The sequence below is a fragment of the Mus caroli genome, chromosome 9 (assembly GCF_900094665.2).
Source record: "Mus caroli chromosome 9, CAROLI_EIJ_v1.1, whole genome shotgun sequence".
Taxonomy (NCBI): Eukaryota; Metazoa; Chordata; class Mammalia; order Rodentia; family Muridae; genus Mus; species Mus caroli.
The window spans coordinates 102743814-102767879 of record NC_034578.1 but is presented as its reverse complement, the minus strand read 5'-3'; the positions used below and the strand labels follow the sequence as shown (position 1 = coordinate 102767879).

At 51.4% G+C, this 24066-nt stretch overlaps 1 protein-coding gene across 2 annotated transcripts in view; it reads right to left on the bottom strand.

The window, feature by feature from the left end:
• The window catches only part of Cacna2d2 (calcium voltage-gated channel auxiliary subunit alpha2delta 2), a 130555-nt gene that overhangs the window by 87195 nt on the left and 19294 nt on the right, over positions 1 to 24066 (bottom strand). For both annotated transcript variants that reach the window (XM_021171426.2, XM_021171427.2), the window contains exon 2: positions 16873 to 16954. In XM_021171426.2, coding sequence (XP_021027085.1) covers positions 16873 to 16954 — 82 coding nt within the window. The remainder of the gene's footprint in view (positions 1 to 16872; positions 16955 to 24066) is intronic.

Sequence of the window (24066 nt, the reverse complement as noted above, 5' to 3'; positions counted from 1 at the left end):
GCTTGCTGTGTGACTGAGAGCTTGTCTTGACCCTCTCTGGACCCCAATTCCCCAAAAGGACAGTTCCCCAATGTCATGCCAGGACTCATCAGGGACTCCTGCTGTCCCCCTAGGTCTGCTCCTCCATTTGTCTCTCCTTACACAGTCCCACCTAGTTTGACTCTGTCCACCTGTCCTTCCTCCATGGCTAACCACCCCAGACCCGGAGCATACATAAATCACAACAGCGGCTTCTATATCACCAATCAATTTTGCAGGAGAGAAAAAAAAAACCAAAAACAAAAACAGGGAGAGAAAGTTCAGATACCCCAATCTACCATGAAGAGGTCAGAATAGGAAGAGCACAGTAGAGCCTGGCTGGCCTCTTGCCCCAACCCCACGCCTCCATGACAGCCTCCCCCTGAAGATCATTGCTGGGCTGGGGAAGTCACTCAGTGGTGGAGTCCTTGTGAGCACAGGTGAGGCTCTGGGTTTTACTTCCCAGTGGCGTGCATGACACACAGACACACACTCACACACACACACACACACACACAACCTAAACAAACAACACTCAGCACTGCCTCTTTAGAGGTCTGAAATGCCTCTGTCCCCTCCTCCATCCTTTACAGAATAAAGCTAGGACAAAAAGCAATAAAGTTTGCTCTGGCAGGTGGTCCAGCCAGCCCAGCCTCTGGAAATGCCATCAGAGAAATTGGAAGTGAAGGCTCTTTCCCTTCTAAACATCTTTCCTTGTAACCAGCGGTTGCCTGCAAAAACTCATTCCATTATCTTAGCTCTGAGCTTTTCAAGAACAGCCTGCGGCTCCACCTAGCCAGCCCAGCCCTCTGTATGAGAGTGAGGAATGTCTCCCACTGGCTCCTAGAACCCTCCACCTTGCTCCCACTTGCCCTTAGGCTGTGGGTGCTCCAGTGTAGCCGTATCTTCAGCTCTTGCCTTTGTAGCGCCATGCCCCTCTGGACTGCCTCTACACACTTGCAGCTTGGTTCTCTTACCTGTGGCATCACTTCCTTCCTCGTCTTAACATGGTTCCAAGGGCTGAGACAACATTCCCTTTTACAGATGAGAAAACGGAGACCTCATCTGATCTGAGTGGTTGATTTTGGTCGGGCCACCCTTAAGACCCTATCCAGCCTCACTTCTTCAGTTTCTCAGGAGGACAGATAAGGGATGGCTCTGGGTGGGGCTCAGAGAATCGGGGTACATTGAAAAGAGAACCTGTTCTTTGGTCACTCAGAACCAGGTGAGGATTTGGGAGCTGCCCCAAAGGGTAATGGCTTCTGGCCGTGGGGGTCTTACTGGCTAGATTATAGTTACAAAGGTGTCAGACACTGGGGCTTCCCAAGAACAGCTGATGCCTTGCCATCCGAGGCAAAACGGGCTCTTCCAGGAGAGCCCTGCCCACTGAGTGCATGAGCCAGGCCTGTCAGGGCTTTCTCTGCATGTAGGGATCTGAGACTCAGGGGGCCGGACCTTAGGTAGGGAGAAAAGCAAGCCGTCTAAATGTCTCTCCAAGGCTGGTACTGCCCTTCGCCTCTCACTTCTGCCAGAACTAGGGGAGCCCCATTATTGGGGAACCCTGAGGCCCAAATGGGATATTGGAAGAATCTTCTCTGGGGTGGGGGTGGGGGTGACCTGCAGCCCAGGATGGCAATTTGTCCAGATTTCACTCAATGAGCGTCCCCCCACCACACCCAGAGCTCCTGCACACAGCATTTCGCAGTACTTTGACTTGGGATCGCTAGGCTTGTGTCAGTGTCGTGTCCTGTATCACACGATCTCTCTTGTCTGCTTAAAGATGTACAGAGCAAGGGACACCCCAACATGAAGCTAAGGGAAGATGTGCCTCAGAACCAGAGACCATCTAGCACAGGTACACATGATGTGCTATAAAGTATGCACACCGGGGCTGGACTAACAAGTGCGTTTTTGTGCTTGAGAACTGGGTTCTTGCTGTTGGAGAAAGAATTCTCTAGAAGGAAATGAAGCAGAATTGAATTAGCCACTGGGTTGCTATACTGGAGCCAGGCAATTTTGGCTTCACAATTTAAAGATGTAGTGAAGGACAGATATAGGTGTAATTATGGATGTTGTGCCGACTTGGCTGAATGTGTGTGTGTGTGTGTGTGTGTGTATGTATATATGTACATCTAATTTCCTACTCCTAATCACAAAGGGGCCTAGAGGCAGTAATAACACAAAACAGCAGTAAGCACACACAACGCCTAGATCTTAATGTCTAAATATTCACCAATAGGTGGAATAGTGCAGAGTCCAAGGGTGGGAAAGAAAAAAAACACAAGATGTGCTTTGAACATCTTGTGATGGCAGAAATTAAAATAAGGGCTCATGCAAGGATAAGGGCACTCCCAAAGGGCACAGGAGCCAGCCTGCAAGGGATCCAGAGTGAGAGCAATATGCCCAATAACACTATAATCATGGCTGGGCAGTAATGTCAATGGTGTGTGCCTTTAAGGCAGGCAGAGCTCTGAGTTCAAAGCCAGCCTGGTCTACAGAGTGAGATCCAGGATATCCAGGGCCACACAGAGAAACCCTGTCTCAACAAACAAACAAACAAACCAAAACCAAAACCTAATACCAATACTATTGAATTATATCTATAGATTTCAAAGACCATCCAGGAGTCCACCCCGAAATAAATAATTGAAAGAATAAACAGAGGGAAGGAGACAGCTCTTTCTTACAGAATTCCCGTTAATACATGCAGAAGGAACGAGAGAAATAGGAAAGCACCATTGTAGCACTCCAGTAATAACCGCTGCAGGCCAGCCACAGCAGCGGGAGGCTAAAGCTGACAGGCGCAAGTCCCAGAGAAATGGGATATTTGCACAGCCTCAAAGAATGTCCTCCAAGAAAGGTTTTTAAAATTATAAATGGAAAAATAGCAAGTTCACTATGGAGGGAGCACACAGCTACCGCCTCCCCCACAACCACATGACCAAGACTAACACCACCAGTACCAAGACATATGGACACCATGCATTCCTAGTACAACGTGCCAAGAAGGGCGCATGTCTCTGTAAAGTGTAATCCCTCGGTCTAATAATGGAGAATCTTCAGAGGGATAGATGGGGGAGGGGCAAGACACCAGTGCACCTGAAGTAAAAATAAATAAATTAAAAAAAATAAGGAAGGACAAGTAAAGATTTAGAATCTGTTACAGATTAGAAGAGATTACAGAAACATGACAGTTAAATATATTGGGCTATCTTAAATTTGATCCTGGAAGAGAAAAAGGCGTGCTAGTAAAAGCTAGTAAGGCTCTCTAGCAGGTCTTCACTGCGGCAGCCAGCGGAGCTGCCTGGAGTCTTGGTTGACATTTGTGCTAGGGATCTGAGAGGCAACTGGAAGAACTGGGGAAAGCATCGGAGCCTGAGCCTCTTTTTGCACTGTCTCTCCAACTTCTCCAGTAAGTGTTTCTTTTCTATCTTTTTTTTTTCCAAAATAAAAAGGTTTTCTAAAAAAGGGACACAACTGCGAGCAGCAGCAACAATGAAACAAGAACAAGAGGTTATTTTTAAAAAGGTGCAAAAAGCCTTCCGAGAAACCTAAAACATGGTGGTAAAAGGTAAAGCTTGATAGCAAGATAGAACACACAACTGAGAAATCGCCAGACAAAAGTACAGACTCCGAAAACTAGAGAGGAGGAGGAAGAGGAGAGGAGTGGAGTAAAGAATGGAGGAGAGAGGAGGAGGGGAGGAGGGAAGAGGGAGGAGGGAGGGGGAGGAGAGGGGGAGAGGAGGGAGGAGGGGAAAAGGAATGGAGGAGGGAGGAGGGGGAGAGGAGGGAGGAGGGGAAAAGGAATGGAGGAGGGAGGAGGGGGAGAGGAGGGAGGAGGGGAAAAGGAATGGAGGAGGGAGGAGGGGGAGAGGAGGGAGGAGGAGGGAGAAGAGAGGAGGGAGGAGGGGAGGGGAGGGAAGGGGAGGAGAGAAGGGGAGGAGAAGGGAGGAGGGGGAGAGAGCCTTAGAGGGAGAGAAGTGTTAAGGGGTCTCACAAAACAAAATAATTAAAGTACAAAGAAAAGGAATGAAAGAAAAGAGTAAAAGAAATCATTGAAGAAACCCTCAAAAACCCAGAGTTGGTGTGCAGGCCTTTAATCTCAGTACTCAGGAGGCAGAGGCAGGTAGATCTCCAAGTTTGAGGCCAGCCTGGTTTACAGAGTGAGTTCCAAGACAGCCAGTGCTACACAGAGAAACCCTGTCTTGAAAAAACAAAAACAAAAGAAAGATTTTTAAAAAAAACTTCCCCAGAGCGAAGGCCATGAGTGTACAGTGTGTAAGTTTAAGAATGAAAGCAAATATCTTTAAGGTGAGTGTGGAATTGCTTGAACACCCTACGGAGGGGACATTATATCTTTCTGGTTAAGGAAACAAAACAGGTCAGGACTCTGAAGGCTTTGAGACTCTGTCTCAGGAGGCTGAAGGAACTGCCTGAATACACTGGAGGCAAAGGGCTTCCAGGTGGACACTAACCCACCTCTGATTCCCGTGCTGGGTACAGAGGCAGGAAGGCTGAGACCTGCAAGCCAAGAGTTGGCTTCCCTTGAACCTTTCTCAGGAGGACAATGAGAACATTCTCTGCCAGACAAAGAAAAGAAAAGAAAAAAGAAATCAAGAAATCAGGGAAGAAGAAAGAAGTCACAGGACCCAGGGAAGAGTGGACTCCTCCTAGAGAAGTCGAGCAAATCCCAGAGACAAAGACCTTCGAGCAGTGTTGAGGGCTGCCAGTTTGGAAAACAGCCATTCTTCATTGGGGGTAAGCCGGAAGGGCTCAGACAAGAACTTGTCTTGTGAATAGAACCTAGAGGTGTCAGTTTGAAGGAGAGGAGAGAGTCAGATAAAATGGCAGGAGGCTGAGGCAGAACAAAGTACAGGATCACAGAAGACTAAGCATGGAAGAAACAAAGCCCCAACAGCTGTCGCCTTTAGAAACAACTAAAGCATTGCGTGTGCTATGGCGTACCGTTCTGAACAGCGTTTGAGAGGTCAGGATAAGGTCAGCAGTGAGTTCAAACCTAACGGTTTCACCCAGTAACACTGGAGGGCCAGGACTGGGAGTGGGGCAAGTTCTCATCTCCCAGAGTGAGGTGCCCGTGGTAATTTCTAAAACTGAACAAGTACACAGAAGCAGCGTAAGTATGTCACTCTGGGATCTGGAGCTCGGAGAGTGGAAGTGTCAGCCTCTGGGGAGCTGGAAGTGCAGAGGGGGCTGCTGTGTTAACACAGCTTGTCTGGCATAACCGCTACTTTATACCAGGTGCCTTGTAATGCAGACTTAAAACACCCTAAATTTTGAAATCCATCTCGAAATGTCAGGGGGGTGGAGAAGGCAGAAAAGCGAAGGGAAGAAGATAGCAAATACTATAGGTAGAAGGATGAGAGATAGGAAATTACTTTGACCTTAGATTTGGCCTCAGGACAGGGGCTGCAAAAGGGGAGGAGCTGACCATTTTCCTCAGACTGAAAGTGAAGGCAACTTGATGTTTTCATTCTCTCCTCCGCAGATAAGAGACTAGGCTCTGCAGTCCAAAAGACCAATTTGGTGTTTGTGGCCTCTGTTCTGGGGGGGTTCCTTGCCTATATTTCCCCAATGTTGGAAGTAATCATAAAGGGCTAGCAACCACAGGAGTGATCTGGCAGATAACACCATCCATTTCAAGCGGCTGAAGGACAGTGCCAAAGAAGGCTGGAGACACCCCAGGTCTTTCATAACTGTCAGAGCTTATACCAACATCAAGAGGCGGATCTCATACAGACTCATAGGCAATCCAGCCTAGGAAGGGCTTGGGAAGGAGAGTGGCTGTCTGGGAAGCAGGACTGAGTTTGTTAACTCCCACAGTCCTTGTGGAATGCAAATTCTGCATGATGTATAGGGAATGTACAAACTCACCATCCCTCAACTTCAAGGCCTTTTATTCCGGGGACAGAATGGGCGCTCAGATCCTGGGACAGGAGGAGCAGGATGTGGCCTGTACTGGTAGAGCCTCAGGCCAAGTTCAGGCTCAGATGAGCAGTTTAGAAAAAAACTGGGAGCTCTCCAGACACTGACACGCTGGACTTCAATCCATTGTTGGGCTCAGTTCTCAACAGCAGACCATGTTTCAAAGGAACAGGAACTGTGGCTACTCCAGAGCCCCATCATTGTCCTAGCCTTTATGAGAGCTGGTCACTTCCATGCCCTCATATGCTTTGGTGGCACCACAGCCCCAACAAGGACCCTCCACAGCTGCTGATGCCCCAGGATGCTGGCATTGTCCCAAGTAGTAACCTTTTCACATTCTATGGTCACTGGTGGCTCATAGGGGCTCAATGGAAGAGGGGCTCCCCTGACTCAGCTTCTTGGCTAGATAGGACCTTTAAAAAACTTTATTACTATCATCATCATCATCACCACCACCATCATCATTATTAGTGTATGTGTTCATTCATGTATGAGAGTGCAAGTACACGTATGTCATGACATATGTATGGAAGTAAGAGGACAACCCCAGGTACCAGACCTCACCTTCCATCTTGTTCAAGCTATAGTCCCTTTGTTCTTCTTTGCCGGGGATGCCAGGCTAGTGGGCCAGAGGTCCCCCCAGGAGCCTCCTGTGGCTGCATTCAATCTCACTAAGATTTCACATCCACACTCACATTTCACAATCACATCCACATTTCACATCCACACATGGACCCAGCTTTGCATGGTCTCTGAGTATTCAAACTCAGCTCTTCACGCTTGTGCTCTTTACTCACTGAGTCATCATCTTCCCGGCCCTGAACCTTTCATGGCTCCATGATGAGTTTCTAAAGGTGGCCCTGTGGATAAGGGGGATATGTCCTAGTCTGAGGTGGGAAGTCTCATCTATTGAGGCAGCTCATTCAGCTTCCAGGGAACCCCTAGTTTGCGCCCTCAAAAGCTGTGCCCTGAGGTGTCAATGGCGTGCAGGCTCCCGGAGGTCCTAATCAGAAAGAAAACCTTTCAGACCCTCCCTGAAGCAAAGCAGTGAGTTTTCAGGGCCCAGCTTCCCGTCCACGCCCACCCCCCACCCCCGCCCAAGTAGGCTCCAGACCCCACCGCTTCCTTCCCCCAGAGCATCTCCCCCCTCCACTCAGCAATGGAGACAATTTACATAATGCACGGCATGGCGTGTGAGCGCAATAATGGCTGGAAAGCAGGGTGCTCTAGAGTGGCACCCCTAGTGGCACCCAGGGAGGGGAAATACCTGCTCCCGCACTACTGCCCTCTCCCTCAAGGAGCTGGCCAGCAAGGCTGCAGGGCCTCTAAGTACTCAGCAACTGCCAAGAGAGGATGTACCCAGCCCGGCCCCGCCTGAGACAGGGACTGAAGTAACCTCAGGACAAAGCAGTACCCTGGAGGAAATTTCCAAAGGACTCAAGTTTGGAACACAAATCCACCCAGCCATGCTTCTGGAGTCCCCACCCCTGCTGGGCCCAGGCCCTGTGTGCTGATCCTTTCTGGAAGAGGCCACTCCTCCAGGCAGGAAGCTGTAGCAAGGCTGCCACGGAGCCAGGCTGCAGCTGCCCAGGAGGCGGTCACGTTCAAGCACAAAGGCATGGATGGAAGGGGGAGAATACATAAAAATTACTGGCATGGTAATTGCTTTTTATATAAATGTTCCTTTTAAAAGTTTTCCCCAGTGGTAAAGTCCCTCTTTAAAAAAGAATAAATTCACTGCACACCAATTTATTCCACGCCTATAGATGGAGCATAATGAAAGCTCTTCTGTCAACACCTGATCAAGAGGCAAGTGGTTGCCTCTTGACCCAGCTACCCAGGCTGACTACGCAATGATGTGCTCGAGTACTGGGGTGGGGTTGGGGGGGTCTTTGAGGAGTGAGGGCAGGAGGTACTAGCATTGAACCCAGACTGTAGGACTCTGGAACAGAGCTCACCAGCGTCTCGGAGCTGTTCTCGAATGGGAGGGGTAAAGCAGAGCAGTTACAACCATAGGAAGGAGGGTGGGGCTACGGTTACTGGGAAATGTAAGGGGCCCTCCTTGCAGGGGTAGGATAGCACAGGCATTAACTCAGGGACAGCGTAATGGGCTGGTAGAACTGACTGAAGAATCACCCAGCAATGCATGCTGACTAAAGAGCCCCCTACACACATTGGGAGGCACAGAACCTGTCTGTCTCCTCTGATCGGCCAGTTCCAAGGGACAAGGTCCAGCCTTTGTACTGGATCAAGGACGTCAAGAACTACCCCACACAAAGTCCCTGATCTCCACTGTGGAGTCATTCCATCCTGGTCACGGACAACTGATGGGATCCTGTCCCACTGCAGGGAAGATGCACACAGTATCGGGAAATGACTGAAGGGAGGGGAGAAGTGGGGGAGGGGCGAAGCGTGTATGTAACGTGTGTGCCTCAGCCACAACTGAGACTTCTCAGCTTGGCTAACGAATCAGTTAAGTAGTTCTCACCTGCTTAGGTGGCAGAATTCTTGGCATCTGCCTCCTCCAGTCCCACCCTGCCCTGTGCTGTGCTTGCACAGGCTTCCACAGGCTGCTCTCAGAGCTGCGCATTGACCCATATTGCACCCACTTGCTTGGTCACACTTGCTGTGTGGGGTACATGCAGGCAGGCAGGGCCACTCCCTTCTATGGACACACAAACACTCATTTGCTCGTGCTTCCCTTGTAGCGCTCACACACAGGTGTCTGTTCAGTATGAACACACATGCACACTCACACTCCCGCTCGGCATCATGCCGATCTTATCCTCCCTTTGTACACAGTGGTCAACCCAGGTGCCACTTCATGCCCGTAGCAGCATGAAGGCACTGTGTCTCAGTGAGTCGCCAGGGCTCGTGGCCTTCCTGTTTGTTCGGGTGGATTCTGGAAGGTCTGGGCATAACCCTACCCTCCCGGCATGGTTTCTGTACTCCACATAATGAAATCACAAGACCGGGCCTCCCAGATGTGCCTAGCAGCCTATGTGTACATTAAAGATGCAAAAGCTGATGGGGGTGGGAAGTCTTAGGCAGCGTGGGCCTTGGCACTGACCTAGAGGGCTTCCTGGAAGAGGAGAGTTGTGGCCTGTGTTTAAATCAGCAGAGAGGTGGAGAAGGTGAGGGAGGAAGGATAGCAAGTGGATTTAGAAGAGAGTCCAATGAGGTTAGGGGCAGGCACAGGGCATCTGGGAGGCCCAAAGGCCTAAGCAAAGCTTCCTGCTACCTCTGTGTGAAGCTTACCCCTTAGCTAAGACAGCACACCACTCCAGAACGGCCCATGCTCCCTCGCTTCAGGCAGATGCCAGCAACCCTGTGCAGCCAGCTCTTCTCCAGCGTGTCTCTCCCAGCCAGTGCCCATTTCCTCATAGAAAGCACCCAGGGCCTCCCGTATGTAGATCGAGTTTTGGCAGCCCCATACAGGCACTGACTTAGCTTCCCTCATGTAGGGGTTATGTGGTGCGCAAGGCCTTGTGGGACACCCAGAGCTCAGCTGCTTCTTCCATCTTTAGATGCCTACTTTTGCTTATCCGTCCACAGAATGGTCATTAGTTGATCATCTGTTCTCACAGTACCTGCATGCATAGTAGACACAGTAGTCCTGTGTGTGCATAGCCTCTTTCTCATCCTGCTGTGCACCTGGAAACTAGGCACCCAAGCCTAAGTGCCGGTCATGTGGCTATCTAGCTTATGAACAGCCAAGGATAGACAAGACAGGGCCTTAGGGATCCACTCAGGATCCAGCCACTTTGGTCTCCTCCCTCTGTGGGAAATAATAAGTCAGTCAGCCTTCAGCATCTCCAGGTCTCCAGGCTAGAGAGACATGTAGGGAAGACCACATCTGTGGCATCACCTTCTCCTACAAACACACCATCTCTACATATACAGAGAGCACAGCTGTACTCAAGAGAGGTGAAGAGAGGACACCTCCATTATCAGCCGGGGAGTGGGAAACACTGTCTCTGCTACCCCGGGGGCCGGCTGTGGTTTGTCAAAACCAATTACTTCTCTGCTTCTGCCAAGTGCTTGGGGCTCCATGAATCTGAGTCAAGTGCCCCCATGGCTGCCACTGATCCAGCAATGGATAAGAAGGGAACGGGGAGGAATATAGACTGGGTCAACTGTCCCCCATGGCCCAGGATGGAAACCCATAGCCCCCCCCCCCATCCCATCTCCCATCTCCCACCCTGGATCACCAAGGCCAGCTCCCCTGCGCCTCCCTCCCCCCTGGCTCTAGATGCAGCAGCTCAGTCACTCTTCAAAGGTGAGTGCGGAAGCTGGGGGAGGGGTGAAGAGCAGAGTCCCTGGCTACTTTCCAGAGTACAAGCTTCAAGGGCTGGGTCTTCATAGACGCTGAGCCCTGTTGTCCTGTCACAGAGCTGGCCTCTCTGGGGAATCTCCAAAGGGAGCCCATGTGTTCACCAGAACATTCTCCCCATGTATGTGTGTGTTGAGGGGTGCCTTGCTTTATAGATAGCCATTGGGTAGGCTTTCTGTATCGGTAGGCAACTCCAGAATTCCTGAGACAACAGGACCGAGGGGCTTTCAGTTCGGGGAAGATCTGCCTATCTGGAAAGGTTCTGCTCATGTCTCTCAAGACTGCCTCTTCCTTGAGATGAGGGACCCCTACAGGAGACCCTGAGATCCCTGGAGTGACCACCTAAAGAACTCTGGCCTGACCTACCAACCTCCAGACTGTCCCAGACTGTCCCAGAGCCTGGTGGCTTTGTACTGTCCCTGACTCTATGCTAAGCAAGCTGCCATACTCTTCTTATAGGGCTTGGGAGGCAAGCAGGTGACTTGTTGGCTAACTGGGTAAATCAGGTCATCAGTGTCTTCTGGGATGTAAGGGTCCCACCCTGTAACTTCTACTATCTCCTCCCCATGGTGTCTCTGCATTTGGTGCCCTGGGCTTCTGGCTGAGGACACTACTACACTTCATTTGCTCACAGATGCTATTTATTCCAGCCTTACCCAAACTTGGTGGCTGTATGCTTTTCTCAGTAAAACGTCTACAAAATATGTCATGATCAGCTGGGATGAGAAAACCAATTTTCAAAAGCAGAGAGGACATTTTGATATCCGAATTAAAAAAAAAAATCTGCGACCAACCCTTGAAATTGCAATCAATTTGTTCTGGACATACGGAAGGACAACATCCCTTCTTGCAGGGCTCCCTCACACCTTTCCTTGTCTCTGCTTCCCTGAGGCTCCTACATCTCCCACGAAGACAGACCGGATCTCCATTTCCCAGGTGGAAGTAGAAGCTCAAACAGGCAGGAGGACGCATCCCAGGTCTCACAGTCACAGTCCAGGCCTGTCGTTTCAGCCCACATTATCCTTTCTGCTCATGGCGTAGACCCTAGGTCCCATCCCAGCTCAGCCTGAGTGTGAGCCCAGGGCAAGGTCTGCCTTCAGAAGACACTAACCACCTAACACGTCTCTCTCACTCCAAGCTATTTCTCATGCCCTAGAGATGACCTTGGATGTGTTCCACAGCAACCTCTTGTCAAAAGCTAGAAACCAGAGGCCTCTCTCCCTTCAAGACCCTTCAGCGTCTATGGATCCCCCAGAAACCTTGGCAGTACCTTCCTGCAGACATGTCCAGAATCCTAGAAGCCACCTAGCAAGGCTCCCAGCCTCAGCCTTACCCTGTTGAGACCCCAGGGGTGAAGGGCAGGTACATGTTTGTGCCTAGGCTCCTTCTGGATTTTCCTGCCACTGTATCTTCCACCTGCTGAGGCAGCTCTGGCATGGCACCCTCACACTCCCAAAAGGAAGAGGGGGAGGCCTGGGGCTGGGAGTAGACCTTAGCCTGGCTGGCCCACAGGCAACAGAGCCTGCCATGGATGTGACAGCTTTTAGAAAAACTCTTCAAAAATGGAATCGTTTTCCATTATGTCTCATTGGAGAGTGTGCATTTCAGGGTGGAGCAGAAAAGCAGCTATCCAACGCTACACATCTCCACTCAGGAAAGCGTGCTACAGACTTCATGATGTATGGGGAGGGGGAGGGGAGGGGGAAGGGAGAGTTGCTACAGCAAAGGTAGGATAGAGGGAAGAAAAAGGGAAGAGGTAAGGAAAAGGCTAGGTCCAGACAGGGCTAGGCCAGGCTCTGATGCACCCGTCTCTCTGTAACCAATTATGCTCGAGCGGCGGCCTCATCACGTTTCAGACGCCCTCCCAGGAGCCCCCCCTCAGCCCCATGCATCCCCGCTGGGTGCCGAGCAAGAGGACCATATGGAGGGAATAATAAGACAATTAACTTTCCATTAAAGAATAATATATGTGGGTTTTTAGGGAGGCAAGCGACAGCAATCCCTACCCAGCGGCATATTTCACACCCGAGCCCCTTACCACCTCCCACAACTACGACACGGCGCCTCACATCATCATCTGCGCCAGGAGAGAGGAGGGTGTCACTGGGCCCCAACGGGAGGCAGGCGGCTCGATGGAGGGGTGGGGTCTGCGTGATAAGCAAGTGCAGAGCCACAGCCACGAGGATAATGATTCTTAGAGGAGGGGGGAGCAGCTAGTGAGGATCTGGGAGGGGATGTGTGGGGGTTCCCTCACCCCCCTCTCAGCGAACGGCATACCTAAGGAGATGCTTGCTTCCAGCCTTTCAAAGGCACACACAAATCAGTGTCCAGATGGAAGGACCCACTGTGGGGCCAGGGGCCACAACCTCTGCCTTTGCCTGGCCCTTTTGGGACTTTTTCAAGCCTTTGGCGCTTCTCCTCACCCAAGCTTTTTCCTTCCTCTTCTGATCCCATGCTCTGTGATCCCGAGGTTCTACGCCACCCCAGGGCACTGCTAACCTTGCCTTGCATGCCCAGTGTGCACGCTCCTCAGACGGGGACAGAGCACATCTTCAGCAAATGCTAAAGCCAGTGTGTGAGTTTGCAGAGGTACCAGCTGGGGAGGAGGTGGGGAGGGGACAGGGTGAGTTTTCTCAGCGGCATCTACAGAGGACCCTGGATGGTTTCAGACTTTGGTCCCTGCTGATAGCCAGCTCCAGATGTGGCACTCTGCAAATATTAATTACACATTCCTGGGAGCACTGAGCTGATGAGCAGGAGGAATAACCAGGGGCGGACAAGACGGAGCAGGATGGTGCCACTGACACTGGGTTAGGAACGCTATTTTTGGCTCTCCTAAGAGGTCGACACCACAGACACCGGAATCACCTGGTTTGAAGGATGTTAGCTTAGTTGGGGGGACCCAGAAGGAGGCTGGGACTGGGGCTTTCCAAACCTGGGACCCTGTTCTTTGTGGATGAAGGCTTCGTAGTTTGGGGAGTTGCTGTCTGAGCTGGTCCATTTGGCCCTCAGCACTCGTGCTGGCCTGTCTGAACTCCAGGACAGGACTGACTGCTAGAGATGACTGACAGGACCTTGGTTTTCCTTCCTTACTGATAGGCCTATGACGATAACCCGCAAACACGCACCTGGGCTAAGATCATCATGTGGGTGAAAGCAGTTTGAGATACAGGTAAGGCCATAGACACTCTGCCCTGATCAGCCAATGAGGTACGTGGACTTTGACATGGGCGGTATGCTCTCAGAAGATATGCTGTGGTCCCTCTGATGTGGCTATCTCTGGCCCCTGCTCCAAGCCAGCTCTGTCAACAGTTTCTCCTCACTTCTAGTTTAAGCAAAGGGTCTTCTCCCCTGGAAGGGAGTATCTCACCAGGTCAGAAACTTGTCCCCGGGGCTGGTGACCCTGGTGACTGTCCCATGCCTGGTGAGAACTCTCCTGCTTCGCTTTTCACAAGGGCCTCAGAGTCGTTCTCCTTGTACCCTGGATATCCATTCAGAAGTGGGAATGTCCCTGACCTAGGCTTCAAGAGAGGCCTGTCCTTCTCCTCATCCTCTCCTTGCAACCCCCCAGGCACCTGATGAATTATTCATTTGATATCTTCATTATGCAAATGAGCTCTGAGCCCAAGCATATGTTCTCTGCCCCCCCCTAGGATGGGGACAATATGGTGCTGATGGGGGAGGGTGGAGAAGGGGCTCAGGAGACCTCACTCAGTCCCATGGGCTGTAGTGGGGACAGACAGCTTAGAGTCCCTACTTTCATGGACTGTACAAGGCAAGCATGCTCAAGGGCTGGGGTGGGGGTACAGTGCCCAAGAGAGCATAGCTCAGGGGTGTCTGGCTAAATTAAGGGAGCAGAGAGAGCGGACTAGGTGGCCTAGGGTCAGTTGAGGAAATGGGATGGGGTCCTTACCCTGTGGTATGCCATGGTTTCTAACCTATAAATGGGTCACAGTCTGCCCCCAGCCATGCCCCCCAAGGGGTTGTGATAAGGTCGGGAGGAGGAAAATGCCAAGGCAAGGAAAACTCTCCCAAATGCCACTGTCTGCAGTTTCTGCTCTCTTGCAGCTGCCAGCCCTTGAGGCTCCAAGCTCTGGGGGTGGGGCAGCCTCTAGGAGCAGGGCAGGCAAGAAGTGGAGCCATGGAAGAGGCTCTCACCACCCCAGTGGCAGGAGTTTGGAGGGCTCAGAAGTCTGAAGAGGGGCAGCCCCAGGTGCGGGAGGGGGGGCTAAACTGTCAGCTTGGCAGCACCAGTATGAGGGATAGTACTGGCAGCTGGTTTACAGCTCTGCACCAACCATCCTCCTGGCCCATCAGAGCCAAACACAAGCAGGGTACACCAGCCCTCACCCAGAGGAAAGGTGTGAGTGTCAGGGTCAGATTTAAATTGTGGAGCAGGTGGGGAGCCCACTGTTTAAGTCACTGCTCTTCCCACGGGGTTGCTCGCTTTCTCTAGAGCTGTACACCTGTCCCCCCCACCCCCACCCAGACACATCTTGGCAGCATATCCTGTACCAAGGAGCAGTCCCAGAGCTGTCAGCAGGAAGAGGCTGAGGAAGCAGGTAAGAAAAACTGGAGCAGGACAGAGGCCCCGAGAGCTGGCAGCCATGAGCAGCGGAGCGCTTGCCAAGAGAAAGGGACGCTGGGTCAGCACTTCTTTGCCCACCTGCCATACCAAACACATCCCTGCCCAGGTCCCCACAGCCCCAGGCATCCCTCATGCACCCAGAGGACTGGCTGAAGCAGGAGTCGGGAGCCCTAGCTCCGCCACAAGCCAGCTGTGGCAGCCTGTTCACTTCTGAGCTGGTGAGAGTCAGAGATATGCTCACACTCCATCCAAAGGGAGAGAAAACAGCCCTAGGAGAGGAAATGACCAATGAAGAAAACACTGCTGATTTGTAGGGAGTGGGGAGGTGTAATTGGTTTGTTGGCTGCCATTGTCACTACCTTATCTTCCAGGCAAACCTCCTGGTGGAGGAGGAGGATCACAGGGATACGGGTCTCTCAGAGGTGCATACGGCAGGTTTGCTGACTCCCGTCTGGTCCTCACCATCCAGGAAGCTCAGTAGTCCACACAGATCCACATCTCATGCATGGAGTGTACATTAATTTTTTTCATAAACAAATGCTCTGAGTTGCTCATAAGTGCAAGATCCTGGAGGGCTCTTCACTGGTACATCTAATGCCCCATGGGAAACTTGGGAAAGCACACACCACACCTTCCAGGGACCCACCATTCCTCCATTATCCTACACCGCTGCACTTGGCAGTGCCCACTTAGAGCCTGGTTCGTGCAGAGTGCTATTCCCGAGCCTAAATTGACTCCTGTTCCGGAACAGCTTTTCCTACAGTGCTTTCTCTGGAAGCTCTGGAGGCTTCCGAGAGCAGCTGAGTCATGGAGAGTTCACAGGGAGAGTGGGATGGGGCTACTGCTGTTCAAGCCCAGCACCAGGAAAGGGAGGAACAGAGGCCTGAGCGATCTCAGGAGGAACGATGAGCAAGCTAGTAGCTCAGACCTTCAGGCCTGGGTGCCCTCCTCACCATGCCGCCCACTAATTAGCCATCTCTGATTAGCATCACTTATGCTAAGGGTCTTATGTCCATAAGCAATGTCAATATATTCCCTCCGAGTTACCACTTCCTGGGTACATAGAAGCTAACCCTGACAAGCTGAGGGTGGTCCTAGCCTGCCCACCCCCAGGTTACATCTCCTCACCCTGGCAGTAGCCAAGGGGATGTCAGAAACAATAATTACTGAACCCTGGGCCTAGACCCTTACTTGAACCCCCAATAGTCACTGTCTTCTCTGCTGTCCCCAGGCCAACTATGGGAAGGAGAATTCCATTAATTCTTCCGTTGATTCTGGCCAGGACCTCCCTCCCAGACCCCGACAGAGGTACCATCCTATTACAGTCTTCCATTACTGGAAGATCTTGGCTCTCTGAGCCTCTGCATTCCACATAAAGAGCTCCAGCCTGTAGCCTGACAGCAACACATTTTGCAGCCTTCTGGGGGTGACGAATGGCTTGCTCTTCACATCGCTATTTCAAACATTAACATAATCTCCCAGGATGAATGTGGTCGCTGGCGCCTAATCAATCACCCCTCCTGCACCTTGATCCCTCATCCCGACACTTAACAGAGATAGACTTGCCACTCCACGGAGACTACAGTGCCTGGAATACCAGCCTCCCATCCTGTTTCCTGGGTCTTGCTTGGTCTGGTCATACTATGTACTTCCTGATGAGACTTTTGGGCTTCTGTGCACCCTGTAGCTGTAGCCCCTCAAGGCTCTGGGTTCCCACTCAAGGCACTACCTCAAATACAGAGCTCACCAACCTTAAAAACTGAAAAGCCAAGACACCCTTTCAGGGACCAGGTTCATGACAGTGGACCACAATTCCAACAGGTATCAGAAGGTCAGACTGAGACTCTAGGGATTACCATGAGATCTGGTAGTATCTCACTATGCCGGGACTTCAGTACCATCACCTCCTCCTTACTCCCTCATTATGTACCCTTCCCTCATTCCCGCTGGGAAGAAGGTCTCCTCGGGAAAGCAAGTGCACCAGGCTTACCTCTCGGAGCTGCTGCACGCCTCCAAAAATCCGCATCACACCGTCAATCTCCTGCTCCAGGCGCCGGGCCCAGTGCTGCATCCTGCAATCCAGAGGAGAAAGAGATGTCAGGAGGACCTGCTGGAGCTGCAGCTGCAACAACCAATTCCTGGCCACCCAGGGGGACCAGGACAGCTACTCACTCAACTCAATTTTCACCAGAGAGGGAACACACACAGGAACCAGAGTGAGCCTGTGATTTTTCCCTTTGAAGTCTGGCCCGGTGGCCTAGGCTTTCCTTACTTTGACTGGCAGCCAGGGAGGAGAGGAAAGGGCATTGTGGATTAGCCAAGGGAGTTAAGCAGGTTGGAAGAAGCCTGCAGGGAGACTATTGTTCACTATAAAGACAAGTCCTTAGATGTGTCTGTTCTGAAAGTGGGGACACCAGGGAGGACAGAGACAAGACAGGTGAAGTTTGAGGAAAGGGAGGGGACACTGCTGTCACCTCCAACCCATTATGTAAGCAGGAGGAGGTAGAGGTAACCTGCCTCCTGGGCCTCACCTGAGCAGAAGACAGAGCGCTTCCAACTCAGATGATCCTTGCCTTTCTAGTTCCCTGGTAGGAGATGCTCATCAGAGACCCAAGGCTGGATGTCTGCTGTGAGCCCACCCAGGGTTTCAGTACAAATCATCCCGTCCCTTTCTGGAGGTCTGGCAAGCAGAGGCTCTGAACTGCAGGTCTGGACAGGTACGCTGGTACCACCACAGGACCATTTAACACCATCTCTGTCTCTCTCAGCTTCCTCTTCTGGAATGTGGAGATAATTTGGGGTCATCTCTTAGAGTGGCACAAGAAAACATAAGACCATGGGAGGATATAGCCAAGGATGCTGTAAAGGAATCTCTGTAAGTGGACAAGACGAACAGGCGTCTGGATGATCTCGGCTTTCCGTCCATCTTAGCATGCTGGAGCCCCATATGGGACCCACCACAGAGACATAAAGGAGCCATGGGTTCACAGGCCACAGTGGACTAGGATGATGTCAGAAAAGTTGCAACTGTCCCCCAAAACCTAATTAGGACCAACAGCATCCCCTAAAATCACTTAGGGCCAGGACTCTCTTCTGGATCCTTGTCCCACACTCCTTCTCAGGCCTGTGCTGGGGGGTTGGGCTCATGCCATTGTGTGTGCCCGGGTCGGTTGGCATGGGAACTCAGAGCAGGAGGCGGGCAGATCACTAATTGCAATTTGCCAAGCTGAATGTCAGGACCGTGATGGGGGAAAAAAAAAATCAACATCAAAAGAAAGAGGTATTAGCTTCAGCTTGTTGTGGGCTGAGCCACAGCCTGACTCCCCAACTCTGTTCCCCGCCATAGAGGGAAAGAAAATCTAACCTCAACTGGTGTAGAGGCCAGGCTGTAAGCTCAGCTGCCAGCCAGGGAGAGACAGGTACCAGAGAGCATCAGCATCCCAGCCTGACCCCAGTCCGTCCGCCAGCACTGGTGTTCTGGTCCTGGTGGCACTTGGACAATGTGGCAGGTGGCTCTTTTGTAATCCTGAGGCTACAGACTCTTGGGGGTTAATAATGGGACAGAGTCTCACACCGTCCTATATCTGGACAGAACGGGCAGGGTCAAGGACCCAGCTTCAAAAAGATCCATTAGCTCTGCCCTGACCCTAAACCTGACCTCGTCCATTCATTGGTTTAGGACACAGACTACCCATCATAATCCCTCCTGCATGAGTCTATAGGAGGGTGCCCACTATGTACAAAGCACAGTACCAGCGTGTCCTGTGCTCTCTGGCTTCGAGCTTCACGGAGGCAAACAAAATCCCCAAATCCCAGGTGAGGAAGCTGAGACACTATCCAAGGTCATTCATCCGGGAAGGGGTAGGCATGAGACTTGTTACAGTTTTCTGGAGTCTCAGGAACTGACACGTGAGAGCCAACCATGTTCATCTCTTTCCAGTTCAGCGCATCAGCTTCAGTGCTTGAAATCAGCCGCAGTGGGGACACTTACACCATGGGAATAGGCAAAGGCCAGCAATCACAGCCCCACTCCCACCCCAGTGGCAAACAGAGACGCATCCTGAAATTCTTTGAGAATTTCTTACAACGTATTCTGGTCATATTTACCCCTCCACCTCCTCCCATATCTATCCCTACCTCCCAACTTTATTTATTTATTGATTGATTTACCTATTTATTTATTATTTAATTTTAGGCAGGGTCTTGCTATGTAGCTCTAGCCAGCCTGGAACTTTCTATGTAGACCAGATCTGATTCACTTGCTTCTACTTCCTGGGCAGAGAGATTAAAGTTGTGTTCCACCAGCCTGGCTCCTCTTCTCCTGTCTTTCTTTTTATTCACTAATTTATAAATAACCCAGTGAGTGTCATTTGTGCTGCCCATATTCTCAGGGGTGTGGGGCCGTCCATCTCAGTGTGGTCCACCTACCTGGGATCACACCTTTCAAGCAAACCAATTCTCCCTTCCCTAAGAGCCATCCATTGCTTGTGGCTTTTCTCAGACTGACCACATTTACCAATTCACCACTGAGTCCACCTGGGTATGGACTCCTTGCGAGTATGCAGATGGGTCCTTGTTTCCAGAATCTCACAGATAAGTAAAAGACAATTAATTGGAAGAGCAGGCACGGGGTGCCAAGTTTTTACTTTGCTTAGACGACACATCATTTATATAATCACCATCATTTCGTGTAAAAAGGCTATCTCAACAGTAAAATAATTTTTAGAAGAACCAAATCTTAGGACAAAATCAAATTCTTCCAAAAGGCATGCATACACGCTCCCTCTTTCTGAGTCTCTCCCACCTCACTCTCTGGGGTTCAGGAGTAGCTTTGGTCCTTAGTGTGGTATGGCATCCTGGGCCTCAGAGGCAGACTGTAGCCCTAGCTTCCTGCCTATCCATGCAATGCTAAGGAAAACAAGTGATTCTTCACCCAAACCAAGCCAAATTAGGAAGGCAATATCTGTGTCCGGGAGCTAAAAGGGACCTGACAGATAATCCATCTCATTGTCACAGAGATATGACTTTGTGGGTTCTAGGGTTTGGCCAGTGGCCAGTGCTAGCTGGGACGGAGGCTGATACACAATACTGAGGAGCCTGATGAAGTGAGCATGCCTGAAGCATTCCTGTCCTGAGGCCAGAAAAAACACACACTAAGCCAAGTTCAACCAGGACCGAGGCATAGCCAGGCTTAATCCCACAGAAAGGCGTGGGGGGCTCGGGGAGAACCGAGAGATACATGAGAATCCATAGTCTCACTCACTCAAAGGTAATTGGATCAAATCCTGCCCGTGTTCCTGTGGACTGAGACCTCTGAGTCCATGCCCATGCCCCCTGGCCAGATAGTGCTGCTCACAGGTCATACTCCAACAAAGAGCGCCCCAGATCCTGGGGATTTTCCATCCTCTTCGATGAATTGACACTGCTTATCTCTAAGAGCTTGTAAGTGCCAAATTAGCAGGCTGGTGAGTCTGAGGGAGGAGGCTGAGGCCGTGCAGCCGGGCTGCAGCACTTCATGACCAGCATGAACCAGAGAGGATGGTGACTAATGTCTTGTCCTCCCAGGTGCCTGAACTGGGGGGAAGTAAAGGCACCCGCAGCCCTTCCTTACGGGTAAGAAAACCAAAAAGACATCTGGTGAGATGGGGATAGGGACATACACTTAAAAAGAAACCGGCTCCATTGGGTCCACCTGTCCCTCCTTCCAGGACAAGGCAGCTCCTGAGGAGCCTCAGGGGAGAGGCTGATACTGTCAGCTGTGCCAGGCTTGGAGAGCTCTGTCCCCTTGGAATCTCAGCCTTCCCACCTGTCAACAAGGATACTAATAATTGTCTAAATACTGTAATGGGGGAGGGCTGGGGATAGAATTCAGTCGGTCGAGTGTTTGCCGAGCCTCGTGTCAACCGGGTGTGGTAGAGCATGTTTGCAGTTGCAGAACTCAGGAGGTGGAAGCAGGAGGATCAGAAGTTCAAGACCAGGCTAGAACACACCTACAGGGCCCCTTGATAAGCAGTAATCATACGGGACAGTCTCCTAAGGGCTAGACATCCATACAGTATGACCTTTAGATCTTTATAAGATCTAAGGGCCCACTGAGGGCATGGTGGGGCACAGAGGGAGAGTGTGGTGTGGCAGGTTGACTCAGCCCATTGGGAAAGAAGCTGCTACTTAAGCTGTGGACCTCAGGCCTCAGGTGTCTAGAACCAAGAGGAGCGGGGAGAAGGGAGAAGGGAGGGAGGGAAGGAAGTGTCCCCATCAGGCAAGAGAACAAAGTCAACCACATGTGAGGTGAAGAGCTGGTGCCTAGAAGCCTTTTAGTAAGCAGAAACATCCAGAAGCCCACTGGAAGGCTGGGAGGTTCTAGTTCCACCCTCAGGTGGGGGCACCCAGCTCAGGGGCCAGCTGCAAAGGCTCACCCCGAGGAGAGGGGAGGAGAGAGGAGGGCATGGAGGAGGAGAGGAGGCAGGGAAGGGACAGGGGAAACAGAGAAAGAGCCCGTGTGCAGATGCTGCAAGCATAGATTAAACTGTTGTTGGTTGTTAATTTTATATGTGAAGTTGTTGATCAGAATGTGATTTAATTGTACAGTATAATCCAGGCTTTTGGAATAAATTATGCAGAAAACTCATCTATAATTAAACAAATCAAAAAACCAGAGACAGGTGACACTGCAGGTTCACCCTCAGAGGGCATGGACAGCGTGGGCAGCTTGGACCCCGCAGAGGGACCAGAAAGGAAGGAGGGAGGGGACTTCGCTCAAGAGCAGACACAGGCCCAGAAGAGGCCAAGGCCTGCTGGGGAGTAAGGGACTCAGACTCCTGAGTTTGCCTCTGCAAGCCTATCTCACCACACTTGGAGGTATTTTTTTCCCCATCAAAACCCCACTGCCCCTGCCACTCAGCCTGTTTCACCAGGGGCTTCAACTGAGCAGAACAGCCATCATTTGGAAGGGTGAGGGGTGTGTGCTGTGGGTGGAACAGCATGTGGAGCAGTGGAGCAGGAAGGCAGGTGCTAGGACCCACTCAGCTGGAGCAGGCAACGGTGTGAGGGAACAGCCACAGCTGAAGCTTCTGGCTGCCAAGGGCACAGTAAACCAAGCTTGGCACTGGTAAAGGCCCCAGGTCTCTTGCTTCTCTCGTGACAGGCTGGCCAATTATTCTCCCAGCTTTGGGGGAGGCAACGATTTAAAATAAAGTGCTATTCAATTATTCTGATTATATTTCAATTGGCCTGCCACCTCCACCTCATCTCCTTCACAGGCTTCTGGAAGAGAGAAAGACAGGGCAAGCCCGAGAGCAGGAGATGGGAAAACGGACCAAAGATTCCTGAAGAGCCCCAGGCAGGCTAATCTGGCCTGGGGAAGATAAGCTGGTGGCATTCAGGGAGTCTCTGACTCCGTGATGGCCATGAGGGATAGACTTTCCTCAGTGGCATTCAAAGCTCTAATAGCAGCTATGAGCCACGTCCCCTCTCCCCAGGCTGCGCTCCTACTACAGGTGGCAGAAACTCAAGGCTGTCCTCAAGAATCATGGCACCCTCAGGGCCACCTCCCCAGGCATCCTTCCACACTGGGTGTGCAGATGTTTGGCTGTACCCGAATGCTTAGGTCCAGCCCTTGGTTTTCTAACTCTTCAGCCAGATGTGTGCTCTCAGGTTTTCCCATCTGGAAAATGAAGAATAAGACAACCGTCCCGTTCACCTCCCAGGCCCAAAGAGAAAGCAAGTAGAAGAAGTTGGCCTCATGCAAGGTGCTCTAACAAGGACAGCTATCCCATATACTCATGTATCTATTCCAGGCTTTCTGGCTGCAGGGCCATCTTCCTGCCTTCTAGTCGCCCTCCAGGAAGGCTACACCCTCCCTGTGTCCTGTTTCTGAAAGCCCCAGGGAAGAGAAGGTACTGCTGGCCCCACTGCACTCTTCCTTCTACCGGGCTGCTGCAGTTTTCAAAATTCAGCACTGGAGGGGGCCCCACCCCAATTTGGTCAGTCTCTTGTGGATGACAAAGCTGGCAGAGGGCAACAGGCCAGTCAAAGTGGTTAGTTCTCCAGAAGCCAGGTGGGCAAAGCCGTCAAAGCCGGTTAAGACCAGAGATGTGGCACCGGCTTCACACAGCATGTGCCACGGTGGGAATGAGGTCAGAGAAAGATGGGAGCATGTGTGCTGGGCTGATCACAGTGGTATAAGACTTCCCACCTTACACCCTCACCCTCATTCCAAATTCACAAGCATATAAACTGAGGTACAAGGCTCAAAGGGGGATTAGGCATCACCAACCTATTTGTGATGCAAGGGGACTTTCACCTCCCCTAGCCGGTGCAGTCCATTTGCCATTGGGGACTCACAGACCCTGGGACGTTGGTGGAGGCCGGTGCTGCTGATGCTTGAATTAGTACAAATCCACCGCTTTGTCAACTTATCTACGTGTGTCTTGGGACCCTGCCCAAATACTGCTCCTTAATGAGGTTATTAATTATGGGGCTGTCCCTTCCTCTTCTTTGCTGAAAAAGAACTTTTCCTTCTAATTGGTGCTTGGCTGGGAGGCAGCAAACGTGTACCCTGACCCTACCCCCACCCTTCCCCAGACTAATAGTCTTTCGGCTTTAATTAGGGCACTGGGTCCACCCAATATTTACTCATAACAGCCTGCTGGGGGTTGGTGGGAGGGACAAAGGAACAAGGGCTGGAGCCAGGGAGTCTCCTCACTCAGGGCCAGGAGAGTCCAGGTGGCCCAGTTGGCCCAGAGAGACATGGAGGAGAGCCAGGGTCACAGAGCAAATGACCATAACACCATCTCTCACCACCAATACTAAGGAAGCTGATTCACAAGCAGAAAGAAGAGTGAAAGTTGGGTAAGGCCTTAGCTAGGGACAGGGGAACTGAGAAAGATTTCCCAGTGACTGTTAGGGATGTGTCAAAGATCTAGTTAAAGATGGGGTTGAAGGTCTAGTTAGGGATGGTGTTGAAGGTCTAGTTAGGGATGGTGTTGAAGGTCTAGTTAGGGATGGTGTTGAAGGTCTAGTTAGGGATGGTGTTGAAGGTCTAGTTAGGGGTGGTGTTGAAGGTCTAGTTAGGGGTGGTGTTGAAGGTCTAGTTAGGGGTGGTGTTGAGGGTCTAGTTAGGAATGGTGTTACAGGGGCCCCAATGGAGGAGCTAGAGAAAGTACCCAAGGAGCTAAAGGGATCT